Below are 22,012 nucleotides of genomic sequence, written 5' to 3'. Positions count from 1 at the left end.
ATGTAAGTTTTTGTAAAAGATATACAGATGTGAAATTTTATAATTTTAGCAGTGGTACCCGCCTCCCACTACCGGCTCTGCTATCCAATCTTTTAACCGAGATTGGATAGCAGAGCCGGTAGTGGGAGGCAGGGCTGGAGGTTGGGAGGCGGGGATAGTGCTGGGCAGACTTATACGGTCTGTGCCAGAGCTGGTGGTGGGAGGCAGGGTTAGTGCTGGGCAGACTTATACGGTCTGTGCCAGAGCCAGTGGTGGGAGACGGGACTGGAGGTTGGGAGGCAGGGATAGGAGCTTAAAGAGAAATTTGCATAAGAGATGCACTGCACATTTATACTCAATTGTATCAATCTACCAGACATTCTTAAATGTAAGTTTTTGTAAAAGATATACAGATGTGAAATTTTGTAATTTTAGCAGTGGTACCCGCCTCCCACTACCGGCTCTGCTATCCAATCTTTTAACCGAGATTGGATAACAGAGCTGGTAGTGGGAGGCGGGGCTGGAGGTTGGGAGGCGGGGATAGTGCTGGGCAGACTTATACTGTCTGTGCCAGAGCCGGTGGTGGGAGGCGGGGATAGTGCTGGGCAGACTTATACGGTCTGTGCCAGAGCCGGTGGTGGGAGGCGGGGATAGTGCTGGGCAGACTTATATGGTCTGTGCCAGAGCCGGTGGCGGGAGGCGGGGATAGTGCTGGGCAGACTTATACGGTCTGTGCCAGAGCCGGTGGTTGGGAGGCGGGACTGGTGGCTGGGAGGCGGGGATAGTGCTGGGCAGACTTATACAGTCTGTGCCCTGAAGAGGACAAGTACAAATCAAAGTAGAGTATACACAAAAAGTAGCACACATGAGTTGTCTTGTTGGGCAGACTGGATGGACCGTGCAGGTCTTTTTTCTGCTGTCATCTACTATGTTACTATGTTACCCTAAATACAAACATGGAGTAATCTACTTAATAGAACACTGCCATGAATGTTCTGGTATTTTGTTCATGTCTTCAGTTTAATTTTAGTTCACCTGAACTAGCTTTCTTTGTTCATAAATATTAAATGATAAAAAGACAACTTTTGAAATCTAAGCGAAGCTAAATGGCACACTGAATAACACTACAATTAAGCTGATAAGCATAGCTACATCTGGGATATTCTGCAAGAAACATATGTAAGTAGTCTAAAGCTAGGAGCAGGGGCAGTAGACTGGTGAGTCGTGATGTCAGCACCAGGCAAAATTAAACAACAAAATTACTTAACATACAGGTTGGTTTAATGAGTATAGCCAAGGGATGTCTTGCATAGATGAATGTTTTGCAGTTAAGCTTTAATGTGAAGTAAAGTGATGCATTTTGGTTGTAGAAACCCAAACGAGAGGTATGCAATAGTAAATGAGTAACTGAGGAGTGATAGAGTCTAAGGATCTCAAGGTAGTGAAACAGTGTGATAAGGCAGTGGCCAAGGAAAGGAGGATCTAGGATTCATCATTGATGATACATCGAAACCCTCTGCTCAGTGTGCAGCGGCGGCTAAGAAAGCAAATAGAATGTTAGGTATTATTAGGAAAGGAATGGGAAAACAAAAATCAGGATGTTTATAATGCCTTTGTATCGCTCCATGGTGCGACCGCATCTCAAATGCTGTGTTCAGTTCTGGTCACCTCATCTCAAAAAAGATATAGTGGAATTAGAAAAGGTACAGAGGAGGGCGACAAAATCTTTAATTAAAGATTAGCTTTGAGTTATCTGTAGCAGGGCCATAGGAATAAAATGGGCCCTGCTGCAGATAACTCAAGCTAATCTTTAATTTAAAAAAACAAACAAACAAACAAACCTTAGATTGTAAGCTCTTTGGGGACAAGAAAATGCCTTGAGCTACAACTGATAAAGGGGTGAGCTAAACCCCAAATCCTATCCCTTTCCTTCTTGAAGCTCAATTTGTCTTTGTGGAGGTGGCAGCTATTGTGTTTGAACCAGGGGCGTAGCCAGACAACATATTTGGGTGGGCCTAGGCAAGAATTAGGTGGGCACCAAGTGTTCTCCAAAAAAAAAATGGGGAAAACGCTTCTTTCCACCTTGGCAGCAGGCATGCACTGAAAACTGAGCATGCGCAGGTGCCGGTGTTGTGAAGAGTAGCATTTTTGTTACCATCGGGGAAATCCTCAGCTGGCAGAGCTTGGGATTCCCACCAGTTACCACTAAACATGTGCTACTGATAGGTGGGCCTGAGCCATAAATGGGTGGGCCCTAGTCCACCCAAGCCCACCTGTGGCTACGCCACTGGTTTGAACTGTGGCAACCAGGCAGTGGCGTAGCAGCACACCTATGAAGTGGCTGGCAGGGATCCCCAAGCCCTACCAGCCAAAAATTCCCAACAGCTGTCCCTCCTGCATACCTTGTAAATAGCAGATCTTCACCTGTAGCGACCAGCGACTGATGCATGCTGTTCGCACTGGTCCTACAGTCTTCCCTCTGATATGTTCCCGCCTATGCAGAAACAGGAAGCTGCGTCAGAGGAAAGACTGTGGGGCCAACATGAGCAGCATATATTAGTTGCTGCCGGTGAAAATCTTCTACTTAAAAGGTATGCGGGGGAGGAGGGATGTTTTAGAGACCACATGGCATGCAGGCAAGAGAGGGAGAGACCAAATCACTCGTGGAACAGGGCAGAGTTCTTCTGCCCACCCATGTTGGGCCCAGGCCCACCCAAACTTTGGTGCCTGGCTATGCCCCTGCAACCAGGAGGGAGGTAGGAGGTGGGCGGAGCAAAGGAGAATGGATGGATCGTGCTGGCTAGAGATACAGGAAGCTGCTGGAGCTCAGGGATGGCGTGTGCGATGCTATACTGGAGCCACTGATTGTTGGCTGGTATATAACAGGGAGAAAGAGGAAAAACTAGAGCAATGACAAGACTGAAGGTTGCTCTAGGCTGTTTAAATCCTTGCACCAGCCCTGCAGTCACTTCTTCATATTTGGATGGTGCACACATTATCTGAGCTTCAAATGTTATCTTCTGATTGCTAACAACATAGATAAGTTTCAGTTCTGCCATGTACAGTTTGATTACCTTGCTTTTACAATACACACACACGTCTTGATGAATTCATGTCCAAGAGAACAAAAAAAAAAATAGTTCACTGCATTATGTTCACTCACGCAGCTTCACATTAAAATTGTAGGAAGTTGCTCATCCGGAAAAGCAAAGACCGTCACTGTCGGCTGTCTAACAAAGCCTGCAGACTATAACAGCTCCTTAAGCACAATCTGATCTGCAGACATGAATTTAATGATCAAGAGCGAAGTTTTCAAGCCTTCAAATATTGTATCGTTATGGAAATTTAAACATGACCTTACCAAATTGCGTTATGTTAAAGCCATCTCCATAGCTGCACTGAAAAGAATTTCCACTCCATTCCTGCTGAGTTTCTATCATCAGAATTTTAGGTAGATTTGATGCACATTACTATCATTCCGTAAAATAGATGTTTGATGTCCATTAAAAGCGCGTTTGAACATACACAAAGTAGCCAATGACCGCAGCAACACACCTCAAAAAGATGCAGCGAAAATTAGAAAAGAGAAGCGCTGTGCAAATGAGGGACCACTTCCCTATGAGAAAGGCTAAAGCGGCTAGGGCTCTTCAGCTTGGAGAAGAGATGGCTGAGGGGAGATATGATAGAGGTCTATAAAATACTGAGTGGAGTAGAATTGCTTGTTTATTCTTTCCGAATATACAAGGACTAGGAAGCACGCGATGAAGCTGCTCTCTCTTCCCCTCACATTGGGCACGCTCCACTAAAAGGACCGTGCCCGACATGAAGGGAAGTGAGAGCAGGGCAGGCAATGTGGTAGGGCTGCTGCAGACCAGCACTGGACCGCCGCCAGTCAACCAGGCCCCCGTGGCCCCACCTAGCTATGCCACTGTGGTTTGTCCCCATGTCACAAGCCTCCATAGACAGGGTTGCATGTCACAGAACCATCTGTCTTTTAAAGAAGCCAAATAGTGGCTTGAGTGGAAGAACAGCTTAGTGGTTAGAGCAGAAGCTGAGAACCAGGGAAGCCAGGGTTCAAATTCTGCTTCTCTCACTGACCTTCCTTACAACCTTGGGCAAGTCACTTCACCTGCCACCGCCTCAGGCACAGTTTAGTTCCTAATCCCAAGGAAATAAAATTGTGGCCCTGATTATAAATGTGCCTTAATCTTGGATTTGGGGAAAAATGAATAAATCTAAAAAAAAATAAAATAATAATTTAAAAAAAAACTGTTGGCATTTGTGAAATATAAGTTCCCATATAATCTTGAGTCTGAACTAGATGGACATAACTTACAGCAGGATTACAGCAGAAGTCCAGAGTTAGATTTCAATTTGCAACCATGAGTCACAAATTTAATGGAGTCCCTTAATATAAACTGGGCCATTCGTCAGCAGGACTTTAACCAGAGTACAACACAGAATGTACCAGATGAGAGGCTCTTTAAACAGTCATATGATCAAACGAAGCAGCACTGGTCAGTAGCCTAGCTGCTGCTTTTATATTAATTATAGGCCATGAGACAAATATTTAAGCACCACCACCCACCACCCCCCACAAGCAGTGGCGTAGCCAAAAGTGGGCCTGGGTGGGCCAGGGCCCACCCACTTAGGGCTCAGGTCTACCCAACAGTAGCACACATTTAGCGGTAGCTAGTGGGGATCCCAAGCTCCGCCAGCTGAAGACTTCCCCTTGATGGTAATGAAAACGCTACTCTCCATGATACCGGCACCTGCGCATTCTCAGTTTTCTGCGAATGCATGCTGTAGACTGCCAAGGTGGAAAGAAGCGTTTTTTCCACCAGCTGAGATATTTTTTTGGTAGTGGGGGGGGGGGGGGGAGAGAACACTTGGTGCCCACCCACTTCTTGCCTAGGCCCACCCAAAATCTGTTGTCTGGCTACGCCCCTGCCCACAAGTAATCGAAATTACAATAATCCAGATTTCCTAAAACCAGAAATTACAAAACTGTTAAAAAGCTGTTTAAAAAGCTAAAAGCCTGCTTGCTTAAGAGGGCTAAACATTTGCAATCTATAGAAAGATTCTTTTGCCAGAGTAGAATCTACTCTGATTCTAATCTGCCTTTAATCAGAATATTCAAGTTTATTAAATGTTTGATAACGTACCCTTGAGTAACCTTTCAGAACGTGTGCAAAAATTATACATAGTGCTATAAAAGGAATGACGAAAAGGAACTACATTTAGAGATAAGGCAGAGAAAGAGACAGAGCTTCTATGTGGCAGGCCCAGTAATTGCATCCCTGAGGATCCCTCCAGCCCAGCTCCTAGAACGTGTGGGATGGGGAATTAGTAGGTAAAGAAATGTCTTTAAACCAGCTTTGAATTTCTCAAAGGACTGTTCTAAATGTAGGTGAGAAGGGAGGGCATTGCATAGTGAAAGGCCCACAGCACTAAACTCATAGCATATCTGTTGGACTGAAGCAGCTGAAGGATAACTGGATTGGGAAGATCTGCGAGTTCGAGAAGGAGAGGAAGAAATTAACAGCGAGAGAGATACGGGGGGGGGGGGGAGGGGAGGGGGGAACCAGAGCAGCGAGTCTTGTATAGAATTGACTTGATTTTGAAAGATATCCTCCAAAGGGTTATCGGTAGCCAATGTTCTTTATGCAAGGGGTTGGGGGGGGGGGGTCACCTGGTCATATTTCCTTGACCCCATAACATTAGTTGTTTTATTTCCTTGCTTAGAACTAGTTGTAGGTGTCTAATATCAGTAGTTTTCGCACTATGTAGAAGATCATTGCATTAATCTAGGTTGGACATTACAAGTGAGTGTATAAGGATCTGCAGAGCGACTTTCATTAATATACAACGTATGGAATATATCATTTTAGGTTTGAAGAAACATTGCACAATTCATATAAAATCACACATTAAAGCATAGTTATATATATATATTATATATTAATTAGGATTTACTAGTGGTTAGAGTGGTGGACTTTGGTCCTGGGGAACTGAGGAACTGGGTTCGATTCCCACTGCAGGCACAGGCAGCTCCTTGTGTCTCTGGGCAAGTCACTTAACCCTCCATTGCCCCATGTAAGCCGCATTGAGCCTGCCATGAGTGGGAAAGCGCGGGGTACAAATGTAACAAAAAATAAAAAAATAAATTTACCACTTTTTTGAAAGAATTCACTCAAGGCAGAATATATATATATATTAGTAAAAAAAGCCCCGTTTCTGTATGAAAGGAAACGGGCGCTAGCAAGGTGCTCTCTCCCTCGCTTTGTCCCTGTGTCCCGTCCAAGTCCCACAGCCCCCTTTCCTCCCCTCCGATTCTCCGATTTCCATGGCTTCCTCCCTCCCTCTATCACTGTCCTTCACTCTGTCCTCCCAGTCCTCCCTCCCAGTTAATTAGAGGCATGGTGCTTCAATATCAACATAATACATATTAAAATAAACAGTAAAGGGGACAAACGGACAAGAGGTGGGGTATCCTACTATATAAATGAAGAGTGACCGACGTGCCGCATGTGTGGCATGTCACAAATCTCTTCCAACGTTGTTAAAGGAGGCAGGAGCAGAGCTACGGGTGACCGGCGAGAGGGATCGTCCGACAGCAGCTCCGAGGCGCACTCCGACAGGTCCAATGAGCTGCTGCTGTGACCCGGGCGCTTTCCTCTGCCACCATCCCCTGGTCGGGGGCTCGGCTGGACCCGGTGGGGCTCCGACCGCTTTCTTGCCCGTTTTAATGGGCTCAAAGGCTTGTACAGGCACATTAGATGAGTTGCGATGAAAAGTGACCAACTTGTGGAAAAAATGATATGTGCAGTTCAAAAAGGTTCATGCAGCTGATCTCAGCATGTGTGTGTTAAACTAGTCCTGTTGCAGTGTGTGCAGCTGATGTTAATCCAGATGTGCATGACTAGCCCATTATTTGCCTCTCCCATTAAAGGATTTTAAAAAAAGAAATAACTGTTTTGTGGCTTAAGTAAGAGGAAGTTTAATATCTGCTTTTCACAGTTAAGGTGTTTTTTCAAAGCAAAATGTACAGATCCCAAATTTTATGAAAACTTATCAATTGTCCTTGTTCGTATCGCAGTTAGTTGGGTCATCTGGTGGATATAGTCCAATTTCCGGAGAACTCTGGGCAGTGCTGGCCGTGCCACCTGCTTCCATGTCATTGCGATTACAAGCTTGCTTGCCACAAACAGACTCTTTGCCAGCTTATGGACCTCGGCTTTAACACCGTAAGGTTTAAAATGCAATAAACAATGTTCAGCCCTATGTGGGTAATCATATTTAACCATTTGTTGAAGAGTTTTCAATATCTCTAGCCAAAATTGCTTTATTACAGGGCATGTCCACCAGATATGATGCAGAAGAAAGGAGGTGTTGATGCCCCTCTACAAGTCGTTGGTGAGGTTCCACTTGGAGTATTGTGTTCAGTTTTGGAGCCCGTATCTTGCTAACGATGTAAAAAGACTGGACGCGGTGCAAAGAAAAGCTACAAAAATGGTATGGGATTTGCGTTGCAAACCGTACGAGGAGAGACTTGCCGACCTGAACATGTATACCTTGAAGGAAAGGAGAAACAGGGGTGATATGATACAGACGTTCAAATATTTGAAAGGTATTAATCCGCAAATGAACATTTTCCGGAGACGGGAAGGCGGTAGAACTAGAGGACATGAATTGAGGTTGAAGGGGGGGCAGACTCAGGACTAAGAATTTTTTCACGGAGAGGGTGGTGGAGGTGGAGGTGGTGGAGATGAAAGCGGTAATGGAATTCAAACATGCGTGGGATAAACACAAAGGAATCCTGTTTAGAAGGAATGGTTCCATGGAATCTTAGCGGAGATTGGGTGGCGACATTGGTAATTGGAAACAAAATGGGGGCTGGGCAGACTTCTACGGTCTACGCCCTGATCGTGACTGAATAGATAGGGATGGGCTGGAGTGTAAATTTTAAGGGGCTTCGATGTTAGTTTCAGAACTTAGTACAAGAACAGTACTGGGCAGACTTCTACGGTCTGTGCCCTGAGAAAGGCAAGGACAAATCAAACTCGGGTATACATATAAAGTATCACATACCATGTAAAATGAGTTTATCTTGTTGGGCAGACTGGATGGACCGTTCAGGTCTTTATCTGCAGTCATTTACTATGTTACTTTGTTACTCTTTGGGGTTCTACATGGAATGTTGCTACTAATTGGGATTCCAGAATCTTGTAACTCTTTAAGATTCCAGAATCTTCAGAACTTTTAGTGCAAGAAGGATGCTGGGCAGACTTCTATGGTCTGTGCCCTGAGAAAGGCAAGGACAAATCAAACTCGGGTATACATATAAAGTATCACATACCATGTAAAATGAGTTTATCTTGTTGGGCAGACTGGATGGACCGTTCAGGTCTTTATCTGCCGTCATTTACTGTGTTACTATGATATCCCCAACAGCTCCATAATTATGCCAGCAGTTTGGGGGCTTCCCGTTAATCTTGAGTCTGTGAGCACACAATAAAATGGGCTGACTCCTGCTAGTGTTTCCTCCACTGCTACTGCTGGGGGGGGGGGGGCATATGAATTCTTAAGTGTTAAAATGGGGTAATATTGGATAAATGTTTTGGCAGGACTGTACTAGAATTCTGTCCTCGGAACCCAAAAGAAGTGATCCCAGCGCACAAGAGCTGTCTTCAGCTGGTTTCTGAAAGTGCAGGCCCTCTTTAGCATTCTGCATTTCCCATTTATAAAGACGTGGTCTGCCAAATCTAGTAGTGAAGGATAAAACACAGTTCACAGCAGAGGAATTGTTGCTTTCTGGCATCCAACAGCACTGAACCGTTTGAATAAGGACGCCAATTACGAATGCAGCAGCGTTCTCCAAAGCTTGCACATGTCATTAAGATTCCAGTTTGAAAGAAGCAACAAAGGTTAGTTGCTGAGAAATTAATTTTTAAAATCCTTTGTACTAAGAATTTTTTTTTGTTTGTTTGTTAAGGGCGTCCAAGTCATTTGTTGATTTACAAAAGCTCCGCCGGCAGCTTTATCGCTCCCTCTCGCTCCGAGACAAAGTAGCCTGGGCCGCAAGTCTTTGAACAGAAAATGCTTTTCCTTCTGCGTGATGGCGTGGACTCAGAAATTCAAAGTCAGCTGCAAGCAAACAAAACCCATCTGTGCAGACGTCCAATCAGATATTAATATTATCTGGTGCCGGGTTATTTATTTCATTTCATTACAAGTTTTATAGAAGCAAACAGGGAACATCAAATTACCAGGAAACATTCGGTTCTTTCTTTGAATTATCCTGGCAGACAATAAATAACCACGGGGATTCTTTCCATTCTTTGTAAAAAAAATATATATTTTTTTCATGGTTTTGCTAAAATAGGTTTATTGTTCCCTGTAAAATATAATAAAATTGAAACTACTTAACACTGTGTACAGTATATGCAAACTCTTGTTCCCTGACAAAATTATAGGCCCTGGTGTTTGGTTATCAGTCAGAAATGTTCTTTCAGAACCCAGTGAAAAGTTAAGGTCTACCTCTGTGTTCTTCACTGCAAGGCGCAGGGAGTGGGGGCAGCAGGCGGCAGCAATGAGTGGAGGAGTAGCCTAGTGGCTAGTGCAGTGAACCTTGATCCTGGGGAACTTGGCTCAATTCCCACTGCAGCTCCTTGTGACTCTGGGCAAGTCACTTAACCCTCCATTTACAAATAAGTACCTGTATATACTATGTAAACCGCTTTGAATGTAGTTGCAAAAAGCACAGAAAGGTGGTATATCAAGTCCCATTCCCCTTTCCCTATTTGAGATTCTACATGGAATGTTGCTAATGGTAGCCTAGTGGTTAGTGCAGCCGCAGCAGACTTTGATCCTGGGGAATTGGATTCGATTCCCACTGTAGCTCCTTGTGACCTTGGGCAAGTCACTTAATCCACCATTGCCCCAGGTACAAATAAGTACCTGTCTATGCTATGTAAACCACTTTGAATGTAGTTGCAAAAACCACAGAGAGGTGGTATATCAAGTCCCATTTCTTCAGGTTTGCACTCCCTCCAGTTAACCTTTAGGGCCCTTAGCCCCCCCCCCCCCCCCCCCCAACAAGCTTTCAAGCATTTCCTAAATAAGAGATAAGACCAGGGTTTTTTTTAGGGGGTACTTGGGGGTACTGAGTACCGGCACCTTTTCCATTGTCTGCTAAAATTGGCCCATGGACCCCAAGTTTTAATGAAAGAGCTCAGGGTCTACACACCAATTCTGCCTGGTGACTGGTTGCAGGGGGCCTGGCTATTGTGGGGTGGATCCCTCAGTGATCACCCCACCCCTGAAGGGTGGCATAGCATTTGAGTACCGGTACCTTTTTTGCTAGAAAGAACACACTGGATAAGACTTTGTCTTATCTCTTATTTAGGAAACGCCTAAAGGAAATTAATTTTCTGCAGTTGGTATTGATTAATTTACGTTTTTCTGCTTTTTTATGGAATGGAATTCCACCTGACTAGAGTTTTTCTTTTTATTGATTGTAATCCACAGCAGTGCTGTCCAAGTTACCATTTCAATCAATTTGTCAATTTGTTTTGGGCGACTTGATTCGTTTCAGAAAAGATTCGGGACTTCCCCACCTCCCTCCCGCTGTCACCCAAGCTGCTGCTGCTCCCTTCCTCCCTCCCGTTGTCACCCGAGCCACTGTTTGCTGTCCTGAAAGCACATGCAAGCGGGAAACAAGCCAAACGCAACCCATAGGGAGGAGACGTTAGGCAGCGCTCGCACAGTGAATCCAAACGGAGATCGAGCAGAATATGTCACCCATAGCACAGCAACAACCATGATCACCCCAATACTATCTCTCCTCACAGAATAATCTGGGATAAATGGGTTATTTGGAAACGGCCCACCTGCCCTGCTGGCCCAAAATACCTCCTGCTATTTCTTTCACTTTTTGTGATTGTCAGGACCTATTTTGCTTTAACTGTAGCTGTTCTTTAACCCCCCCCCCCCCCCAACCTTCTGCCCTAGGAAAGGGAAATGGGACTTGATAAACCGCCTTTCTGAGGTTTTTGCAACTACATTCAAAGCGGTTTACACATATTCAGGTACTTATTTTGTACCAGGGGCAACAGAGGGTTAAGAGACTTGCCCAAAGTCACAAGGAGCTGCAGTGAGAATTGAACTCAGTTCCCCAGGATCAAAGACCACTGCACTAACCACTAGGCTACTCCTCTACTAGCAACAATCTATGTAGAAGCCTGCCCTTGAAGATCACCAATGTGGCTGCGCTGGCTTCTGTTTCTGTGAGTCTGATGTCCTGCACGTAAATGCAGGACGTCAGACTCACAGAAGCCTGCGCGGCCGCGTTGCTGATCTGCAAGGGCAGGCTTCTACATGGAATGTTGCTAGTGGAATAGCGACATTAACATTCCATGTAGAATCTCAAATAGTAGCAACAGAATCTCAAAGAGTAGCAACATTCCATCTATAATCTCCAATAGTAGCAAAAATTCCATGTAGAATCTCAAATAGGGAAAGGGAAATGGGACTTGATATACCACTTTTCTGAGGTTATTGCAACTACATTCAAAGCGGTTTACATATATTCAGGTACTTATTTTGTACCAGGGGCAACGGAGGGTTAAGTGACTTGCCCAGCGTCACAAGGAGCTGCAGTGGGAATCGAACTCAGTTCCCCAGGATCAAAGTCCACTGCACTAACCACTAGGCTACTCCTTCCCTTAGGCGGTTGCAAATGAAAGCTTCTCTCACTTTTGCCCAAATAATGCTAGTTCTAATTGAACTGGAAGCCCAAAAGGAGCAAGAAGAAACTGTTTAATATTAAGGCAGAAAATGAGAATTTGCGTGCAATAATATTTATGGCACAGAAATTAGGACTGTGAGAGCAATAACTACACATGGACTTTGAAACCATAAACCTGACAGTCTAGCAGGTGGTGCAGTCAGAACGGATAGCTTTGCCCTTACTGGTACAGCTCCTCCACTGAGCAGGTTCAGGAACTGTGTGTCCTCTGCATAATCCATCAGGTGGACTTTGAGTTCTTACTGCTGCCCAGTGGAAAGCAAGGTCTCGGCTTGTAACACTGAACCAGTCTTGGAGCTAAGGTGTGGTTATGCTTTTTCCTGTATCCTGCAGAGCCAATTTCGACTAGGGGAGCTGGGATTTTTTTTCTTTTCAAAAATGTCAACCAGATACCATCAAGCTGCGATCGATGGATATATTGATCTCTTAAAAGAAGCTACCAGAAAGGATCTTAATGTTTCAGATGAAGATGGTATGTCGCCCACTCTTTTGGCAGCCTACCATGGTCACGTGGAAGTCATGGAGCTCATATGTAGCAGGGGGTAAGTACAGTGAGACTCCTCTCCGGACTGCTTTCAAAGCAAATAGTTATTCATACTCTTAATCCTTACACATTTTGTATTGTAAATCTTTTTTTTTCCCCCTGTGTTGTCTTGTCACTTTTCACCACCTGCACTCACTTAATTTTATTTATAAATTGTAAACGGCTTTGCTTTCTCCATAAAAAAGGCAGTATATTAAATCCTCGACAAAACTAAACTAAATTCATGAATGTTGGCCTGTAACTGAAGCAACATTGAAAAAAATTCTGCAAGCATGCTTTTGTGTCTCTAAGGAGCAGACTTAAATTTTACTGAAAAGTAGAGCAACCTAAAGTATGAGTCAGTTTGATACCAAAGTGGTACAAGATCTACACCAAAAGCCCTACGACATAAGCCTTAAGGACTTAAATCTGTATACAATGGTGAAGAGGGGGGATGGGGAAATACGACAGAGACATTTGCCACAAAAGTATACATAATGCACACAAACGGTTGCTCAGTGGAAGGAAGTTTCTAGAACAGAACGTCATGATCTGAGTCTCATCCGAAAGGATGGCAGGTTAATAGAATGACCTTCCAAGGGAGGTGGTGGAGACAAAGCCAACAATGTTCGTTCAAGAAAGCATGGACTATGCTCTCTAGTTGTGAAGACGGGAAAGCCTAAGATAAAATCCCTGGGGGTGGTCCCAGCACTAAACCCATGGCCAGAACTAGGCTAGATGATCCAGACTTATTTGGGCATTTACTACTACTACTACAAATAATTTCTATAGCGCTACCAGTCGTACGCAGCGCTTCACAGTTGAACATGAAGAAAAGACAGTCCCTGCTCAAAAGAGCTTACAATCTAAATCAGGACAGACAGACAGGACAAATAAGGGATAAGGGTACGACAGACAGATAGGACACATAGGGAAAAGGGACTAGTGAAGAGAGGAAGATAAAGGTAACGAGCAGGTGACAAGTTAGGAATTAAAAGCAGCATCAAACAGGTAGGCCTTTAGCCCGGATTTGAAGGCAGCCAGGGATGGAGCTTGACATAATGGCTCTGGCAATCTATTCCAGGCATAAGGTGCGGCAAGATAAAAGGAACGGAGTCTGGAGTTAGCAATGGAGGAGAAGGGTGCAATTAGGAGAGATTTGCCTAGTGAACGGAGTTCCTGGGAAGGAGTGTAGGGAGAGATGAGGGTGGAGAGGTAGTGAGGGGCAGCAGAGTGAATGCACTTATAGGTTAATAAGAGGAACTTGAACTGTATATGGAAACGGATAGGGAGCCAGTGAAGTGACTTCAGGAGAGGGCTGATATGGGCATAGCGACTTTGGTGAAATATTTATTATTTAGTGAAATATTATTTATTTATTTATTACTTTATTTATTTTTTGTCTATTAGATTGTAAGCTCTTTGAGCAGGGACTGTCTTTCTTCTATGTTTGTGCAGTGCTGCGTATGCCTTGTAGCGCTATAGAAATGCTAAATAGTAGTAGTAGTAATATTAATCGTGCAGCAGAATTTTGAACAGATTGAAGAGGAGAGAGATGGCTGAGTGGAAGACGTGTGAGAAGCAAGTTGCAGTAGTCCACTTTTGCCACAATGCATAGATTAAGGGTCCAACGCCTCCATTTCACATGTACAGGGAGGGGAGTGTGGTCCACCTGCATGGGTTCTACGTGATCAAGAGTTCGGTCCTCGTGCTGACGTTCGGGTTTTACCAGGCGCACAGGAGCCAAGTTTACCATGGAACTCTTCTGCGCATGCACCAAGCACAATCCTCCCGCCGAACTCCCTATATTTGCATCTCATTAGCATTGACCAGTAGGGTGCTGTTCTGGCAGTATTTTTATGGCGCTATTCAGAACAGCGCTGGAATTTTGAGCATCAGGGCCCAGGTGCTTTATATAAAACCAAATTCCGCTTCTGATTGAGAGCACATTTCTATTTGCACTGTAGACTGTTAAGATCTTGAGCATATTGACCTACAGAATGCAGAAATATACTGCCTATCGGACTAAAAATGACACTGACATTATGGGTCCAATATTCAAAAGGGTTTAACTAGGCAGGAAAGGCTTCTGCCTGGATTAAACTCCACTAAGCAAGCCAGCCGCTGATATTCATGGGCATTTAACCAATTAATTCCACTGAATATCACTGTTAATGGGCCATCCCATAACTAGCTGGGTTAGGGGTAGGCCAGGGGCAGAGTTAGGGCAGAGGAGCAACTTAGTCGGTTAGCGGTGATATTCAGTGCACTAACCAGCTAAGCACGTAAAGTTAGGACAGCAAAACAATTATGTACTGGTTTGAATATCAGCTGGTACCCAGTTAACTTCCAGGTCAGCAGACATACCAGGGAATTCAATGCCGGGAGCCGTGCATGCCCTGGCAATGAATAGCTACAATTCAGTCTGCGCTGGAAGTGGTTTGTAAGCTACTTACCAGTGCGGGCTGAATCTTGACTCCCTATATTTTCTAGAAACAAACTATATAAAGAGAAAGGGTGTGCACCAGCAATGGGATATAGGAAGAGTTATCTGGGTGAAGATCAGCAGTGGGCTCCTATGAGCCTTTGCTTCCCAACGCGTAATTAAACTCTGGAATTTGTTGCCGGAGAACGTAGTGAAGGCGGTTAGCTTGGCAGAGTTTTAAAAGGGGTTGGACGGTTTCCTAAAGGACAAGTCCATAGACCGCTACTAAATGGACTTGGGAAAAATCCACAATTTGGGGAATAACTTGTATAAAATGTTTGTACGTTTGGGTACCTTGCCAGGTGCCCTTGACCTGGATTGGCCGCTGTCGGGGACAGGATGCTGGGCTCGATGGACCTTTGGTCTTTTCCCAGTATGGCATTACTTATGTACTTATGAATAGCTTATCTCCTGAACTAGGCAGTTCCAATGTGGAACACTTCTAAATACAAACCATGGTAAGTGCATAGGAAATACAGGAATCACAATAGCTTGTTCTCAAAAATAGGGAGGAAAAGACCTCATCAAGACCAAGATCAACAATATCAGGGCTCAAGTCAAATGTAACCACCTCACAATGTGATCGGTCAAAACATCATCATTGGTCTAGAAAAACATCCAAAAATGTTAGGTAGATCTAGTAAATATCAAAACTTTAAAAAACCTAAAAACTCACCTGTTCAAAAAGGCATACCCCACCGGTCCAACATAAATGCCCGATATCTGCAACACAAGGTAACTAAATCACGGTACATACTGGACACAAATCTTCCGTTGCACGATCCCAATGTGGTTACTTAACCACAACATCACCTTGTATCTGTGTACACCAGAGTCTGCCAGTGCTGCTCCATTGAGCCTACAAATAGGTGGGAAAATGTGGGAATCAAATGTAATAAATAAATAATGTCTACTAAACAAAAGAACATCGAAAAATAATAGAAAATAATTGAAAATGACACTTAGCTTAGGGTGCACAGAAAAATAGCATCACCATATGTGGGTTTGTCTGTTCCACAGGATCAAAGTCTGTAAAGAACCTGGTCTGCAGACGTTTTCAGGCAATTCATTGTGTAATGCCAAAACTATCTCATCAAGTAGGCAAAGGTCCCAACGGGGACCCGTTTCGCAGAGGCTTCTTCCGGAAACCTTGCCAAATGACAACTTATGCTGTGCTGTTGACCAAATCGATTTCCAATTAAAGTTTGATACTTTCTAGATCTACCTAACAATTTTGGGAGGTTTTTCTAGTCTGATGATGATGTTTTGACCGATCACATTGTGAGGTGGTCTTGATGAGGTCTTTTCCTTCTAATTTTTGAGAACAAGTTATTGTGATTCCTGTATTTCCTATGCACTTACCATAGTTTGTATTTAGAAGTGTTCTATTCTTTATATGGTATTTTGATCCTTCAATTTTTGGAGTTCCAATGTGGGACCATCAGACCATTATAAACTAAAGGTTTTATCCCCTTGTGTACTACCCATTGCTGCCCTCTAGGGGGCAATGGGTAGTACATAAGCTCCTATATGAAACTAAACAACATTCACAAGCATAGAACTGGCAGGCCAAGATAGGTAATGTAAAATGCAAGCCTTGGAATCTTAGTTTCTGCCTTTCATTATTTTTTATGCTTTGCTAACTTCTAGGTTAGGAATTTCCAGATAATGTCCATGATCCAGAGTCCCCAGGCAAACTCTCTAGTTTATCATTAACAATCAAATATGTTCCCATGATGTAGCAGCCTTCTCAATACACACCCTACACACGCTCTAGTTCATAGCTGTCCAGGAACTTGTGGGGGAAAAAAAGAAAGCAAATGAAATAATATTTTACAGTCACTTTCACTTGGAAGGAGACATCAGTTACAGAAGATAGGAGGGACATCCTGATAGTGCCGGGAAGTTGGTAACAGGTGTATGAGCAGGACTTTATTTTTAACACGTTACATATTAACTTTTGAAACGGTGCTGTCATGGAGACAATCTCATTTAGATTGTGAGAACGCAAGGATCATAAAAATGCGTTCATCACGTGGAAGAGTATCTGCCAACATTATTTAAAAAAGTAATATCTAAGAAAAATGTATTTTATGCTCCTAAAATATTTGGTGAAAATGTTACAATGCATATTTTTTTTGTTTTGGTCCAACAGCTTCCTTTATTCACAACCAGCTGGGGATTTTACCCATTCACAGTTCTTACCCCTGACCCCACAATCCAACTAATGTAGACCCTGTTTGGTTTCTAGGGGGGGGGGGGTCGATATTGTGCCGGCGGCAGTGAACATTCTTTGTAGCCGCTGCTGGTATTATTGCTGGATATTCAATAACAGGCCTTCTCCAGGAACTGGTATTGAATATCCAGGTTTTTGTGGCTGGCTATATTTAGCACTTGACCCAGTGATTCCCAAACTTGGCCCTGGAGGCACCCCAGCCAATCAAGTTTTCAGAGTATCCACAATGAATATTCACGAGAGAGATCTGCATGCAAATCTCTCTCGTGAATATTCATTGAGGATATCTTGGAAACATGACTGGCTGGGGCAGTGGCGTACCAAGGGGGGGGGGCGGTGGGGGCGGTCCGCACCGGGTGCACACCGCTGGGGGGGGGTGCCACGGCGCGCGCCTGTTGCCCTGTCAGGTTACTTCCTGTTCCGGGGCAGACTCAGAGGGAGCAGTGAACACATGCGAATTGCGAACTTTCTCGGACTGAGACAGGGCAACAGGCGCGCGCCATGGCACCCCCCCAGCAGCGTGCACCCGGGGGGGGGTGTCATTTTGCCAGGGGGGGAAGAGGTGTCATTTCGCCGGGGGGGGGGGGGTCGCATCGGCGATCCGCCCCGGGTGTCAGCAAGGGTCAGAACGCCACTGGGCTGGGGTGCCCCCAGGACCAGGTTTGGGAACAACTGACTTAACTGCATAAGCGACACCGCATAAAAATAGGACTCACTTTTACGTGGTCCAATTTTAGTGCCAAACTTAGATGGTTATGGCCGAAAATCGTTTGTTTTGATACCATAACTTAAATGCAGTGTATATTTCTGCTTCCTTTTCAACAAGCATTCAACAAACTCATGTTTAATGATTTGTTTTTCAGTGGTGACCCTAACAAATGCGATATTTGGGGGAACACTCCCCTACACCATGCTGCTTCCAACGGCCACGTACACTGTGTTTCATTCTTGCTCAATTTTGGTGCAAACGTCTTTGCTCTGGATAATGATTTCTGCTCTCCGCTCGACGTGGCTGCCAGAAAGGATCAGACCGAGTGTGTCGCCGTTCTAGATAAAGCTGCCACCACCCAAAACTTGAAAAATCCCAAAAGAGTAGCCAGGCAAAAGGAACAGGCCAAGAAAGATGCACAGAAGCATATTAAAGAATGCGAAAGAGTTCAGCGAAGGCATCAAAGTGAAATGGACAGAAATCACAACAAAGAAAAGTTTGGATCCGTCAGTTCGGCAAAGGGAACGGTGTGTAGCACAAATTTCGCAACCACCTCTTCCCACAAGACACTGGGTACTTTAACCACGGGGCTGAAGGAAACCCTTACAAAGAAGTTAAAAATGAGAGAGAAAAACACCGTTGACAGGAAGATAGAGACTAACGTAATCTTTGTGAAAGATGAGAACAGCGGCAGCAGACTTCGAACAAAAGCCATAGATGTGTTCAATGAAAATGATGAAAATGAATTTTCCGCAGACTTTCAAGAGAAGAACAGCATGTCTGAGGCCAACGGACAGATGGAGCAGAACTCAATCTTCAATCGACCCGGCCTGGGTAACATTGTTTTCAGCAGGAACCTGGCCGCAGGCATAAACGCTGACCTGGAAGAAATGCCATCTCTTGGAGAAGACATCGCCTCCAGAATACCAAGCGAATTATTCCAGCATAAAGAGGACCGGACTGCAGATGAGTTAGAGAGAGGGGATGACTTTGACTTATCTTGGAATGAGGAAGAAATTGGATTGGATGAGGATGGAGGGGAAACGGCACCCCTTCAGGCATTTTTGGCATCACAGAACCTAAGTGAATTGCTTCCCATGTTTATGAGAGACAAGATTGATTTAGACGCCCTCATGCTATGTTCTGATACAGACCTTCAGAGTATACATATGCAGCTGGGCCCAAGAAAGAAGGTCCTTAATGCAATACAGAAAAGAAAGCGAGCACTGGAAACACCAGGCAAAATTGCAGATACTAACTTATAAATAGGGGACTCGTTTTCGAAACAGAAAAACATCCAAAATGTCCAAATTGCTATTTTCAAAAATCATTTTAAGGTGCTTTTCTATGTAGTTCATCTAAATGTCAAGGGGGTGTGTTGTTTAGGCGGGTCTAGGGCAGGCCTATGATTTGGATGGTTTTCTGCGATAATGGAACTTTGTGAAAACATCCAGGACCAAAAACAGGACGTCTCTGGCTAGACCCGTTTCAATAATAACTAAAAGTCATAAAGGTGCCCAAACTAACCAGATGACCCCCCCCCCCCCTTACTTCTCCAGTGGTCATTGATCTCTTCCCCACTCTCCTAAGAGTTAAAAGTGAGAGCACATACTAGGCTGTAAGACAGCTGCAGATATAATGGCCATTCCTCTTAGAACAGCAAGTAGGTCCCTAGAGTAGCATAGTGGTCAGTCCAGTGAACTACAGCGAAAGGGAACCAGGCCCATATCCCACTCTAACTGGTACAATTATGGTGGAAAATGCGAGTGCCCCCAAAACCACAAAATACATACTGAACCCACATATAGGTGAAACCTGCATGCATAAGGGCTATTGCAGTGGTGTACAGTAGGGTACAGTACATATTTTGCTATTACTGGAGGGCTCAACGTACAATATAAGTGAGTTATGTGATGCGTACCTGGGACCTTTTATGTGAAGTTCCTGCAGTGCCCCCTAGGTTGCCCCATTGCTCTGCTGGGATGTCTGTGTAGCCAGTCTAGTAAGAGTGCTGGACCCAGAAATAGTAATGGCTAGTTTTTGTGCGTTTTTTTACTTGGACATTTTTCGTTTGAAAATGTGCCTTAAAGAAAAACACTCTGAGCAGAAAAACACCAAAAAAATATGACAATTTTCAAACCAAAGAGCTACACATTTTTTGGGTTTGAAGATGATCGTGTTTGGCACTGGACTTTTACAAAATGTCCAAAATCAGATTTGAACGTCACATCGAAAATGCCCCTCCAGGTGCACCTAAGAGCCCTTTTACCAAGCTGTGGGAAAAAGAGCCCTGTGCTGGCAGTGGGGACCATTTTTCCCACGCACCAGTACCCTTTTTACAGCAGCAGGTAAAAAGACCCCAGGTATACACAGGGTCATGTGGTAAGAGAACTATTACCACATGGCCATGCGACAAGGAGCCCTTACCACTACCTGATTGCCGACAGGCTATCGCCAGGCAAGCCATTTCCGGGGGTTTTCTTTTTCCCCTGGAAATGGCACACGCACGGGGCGGGACTACCACCAGCAGTCACGTTGGGCCAGCGGTAGTCCCAAAAGAGCGAACAGTAAGCCCGCATTGGGCTTGCTGCCACTCTATAAAAAAAGGCCTCTTAACCTTGACACTTAATCTTGACATTCAGTAAATGGCATCCAAATTTAGGCGCTGCTATGATCCATGCTAAAATAGTATTCTGTAAAGTGTGCTCCATGCAAAGCGCCCTTTACAGAATAGTAGCTTGGTATGCTTCCCGCACCTACATTTGGGCACAATTATGCCTGCCAAAAGATGGCATAAATGCTCGTGACCAACAGATGGAAGTTGGGTGCACAAATCCAAGTAGTCCTATAACGTTCCATCTAATTCCTGGGAATACCCCTAACCCAGCCATGCCCCTCCCATGGTCACGCCCCCTTTTGAGTTGCATTGCTAAGAAATCTAGGCACGCCTATTATAGAATAGGGTGTAGGTAGGGCAAATGCGCTTGTGCCAATTAACTCCAGTAATTGATTGATAGCACCTAATTAACTAATTAGTTTATGCACACATCTGCAATCCATTGTGGAGACAAACTTAGCAGATCAGTCAATAGTGCAAATAGCACTTTATTATAGGGTTAAAACCCAAAAGAACACCCGACATAGGCCGTCTTGATTATTGTAACCTGCTTCTCACCGGCCTCACTCTTAGCCATCTCTCTCCTCTACAATCAGTCCAAAACTCTGCTGCGCGACTCATCTTCCGCCAAAGTCGCTGTGCTCACATTAGCCCCCTCCTTAAGTCACTTCACTGGCTCCCTATCCGCTTCCGTATTCAGTTCAAGCTTCTCTTATTGACCTATAAGTGTATTCACTCTGCCGCTCCCCAGTACCCCTCCACTCTCGTCTCTCCCTACGACCCCCTCGGGTACTCTGTTCTGTAGATAAATCTCACTTATCCGTCCCCTTCTCCTCTACTGCTAATTCTAGACTCCGTTCCTTTTGTCTTGCTGCACCTCACACCTGGAATAGACTTCCCGAGCCCGTGCGTCTAGCCCCGTCCTTAGCCGTTTTCAAGTCCAAACTTAAAGCCCACCTCTTTCCCACTGCTTTTGACCCCTAACCACTACTCACTTGCCCTGTCCTCACCTATTTATTCCCTTACCCTTAATCGTTCTACCTGTCTTATCTAGATTGTAAGCTCTTTGAGCAGGGACTGTGTATGCCTTGTAGCGCTATAGAAATGATAAATAGTAGTAGTAGTGTTTCGGCCAAAAGGGCTGCGTCAGTAGCTATTATCTTCATCAATAAAAGGGGTTAGATGGTGTACAGCCTATTTACCACCATATGGAACTGAGAGCTGCATGGGTGCAAGTGGTTTGCAATCTCCTGTCTGTTGAAGATAATATTTTAGTTCCATATGGTGGTAACTAAGCTATACACCGTCTAACCCCTTTTATGGATGAAGATAATATTTTAGCCCTGATACAGCCCCTTTGGACGAAACATGGCCTGCGTCGGGCATTCTTTTGGGTTTTAACTCTACAATAAAGTTTTATTTGCACTATTGACAGATCTGCTTCATTTGTCTCCACATTGGATTTTGCAGATCGTCTGCCTTGCTGTTCTTTGGGCTTATCTGCAATCCATGCCCAAATGTGGGTGACCTATATAGAATCTGGGGATAATTCTTTATCTTTTAGTCTACTAAAGCCTCTCACAGACTGTCTATGATCAAGTCAGGAAACACAGAGAGAATGAACAGCTGCCTGGGCACACTGCTCCTTTCTTAC

At 44.4% G+C, this 22,012-nt stretch overlaps 1 protein-coding gene across 2 annotated transcripts in view; it reads left to right on the top strand.

The window, feature by feature from the left end:
- Positions 1–12,091: 12,091 nt before the first annotated feature.
- ANKS4B (ankyrin repeat and sterile alpha motif domain containing 4B) overlaps positions 12,092–22,012 on the top strand; it is a 16,163-nt gene continuing 6,242 nt past the window's right edge. The window contains exons 1-2 of one of the 2 annotated variants that reach the window (XR_003943170.1): positions 12,092–12,330; positions 17,896–20,104. Coding sequence is in view for 1 of the 2 variants with exons in the window: in XM_030212724.1 (XP_030068584.1) it covers positions 12,167–12,330; positions 17,896–19,006 (1,275 nt within the window). In the remaining variant the exon portion in view is untranslated. Of the gene's footprint in view, positions 12,331–17,895; positions 20,145–22,012 lie in introns of those variants that run through there. The other variant, XM_030212724.1, reaches the window with a different exon arrangement.

Source organism: Microcaecilia unicolor, chromosome 8 (assembly GCF_901765095.1).
Source record: "Microcaecilia unicolor chromosome 8, aMicUni1.1, whole genome shotgun sequence".
In the NCBI taxonomy this organism is placed as follows: domain Eukaryota; kingdom Metazoa; phylum Chordata; class Amphibia; order Gymnophiona; family Siphonopidae; genus Microcaecilia; species Microcaecilia unicolor.
The sequence above is the reverse complement of the archived record's forward strand: the minus strand, read 5'-3'. Positions and strand labels throughout refer to the sequence as shown.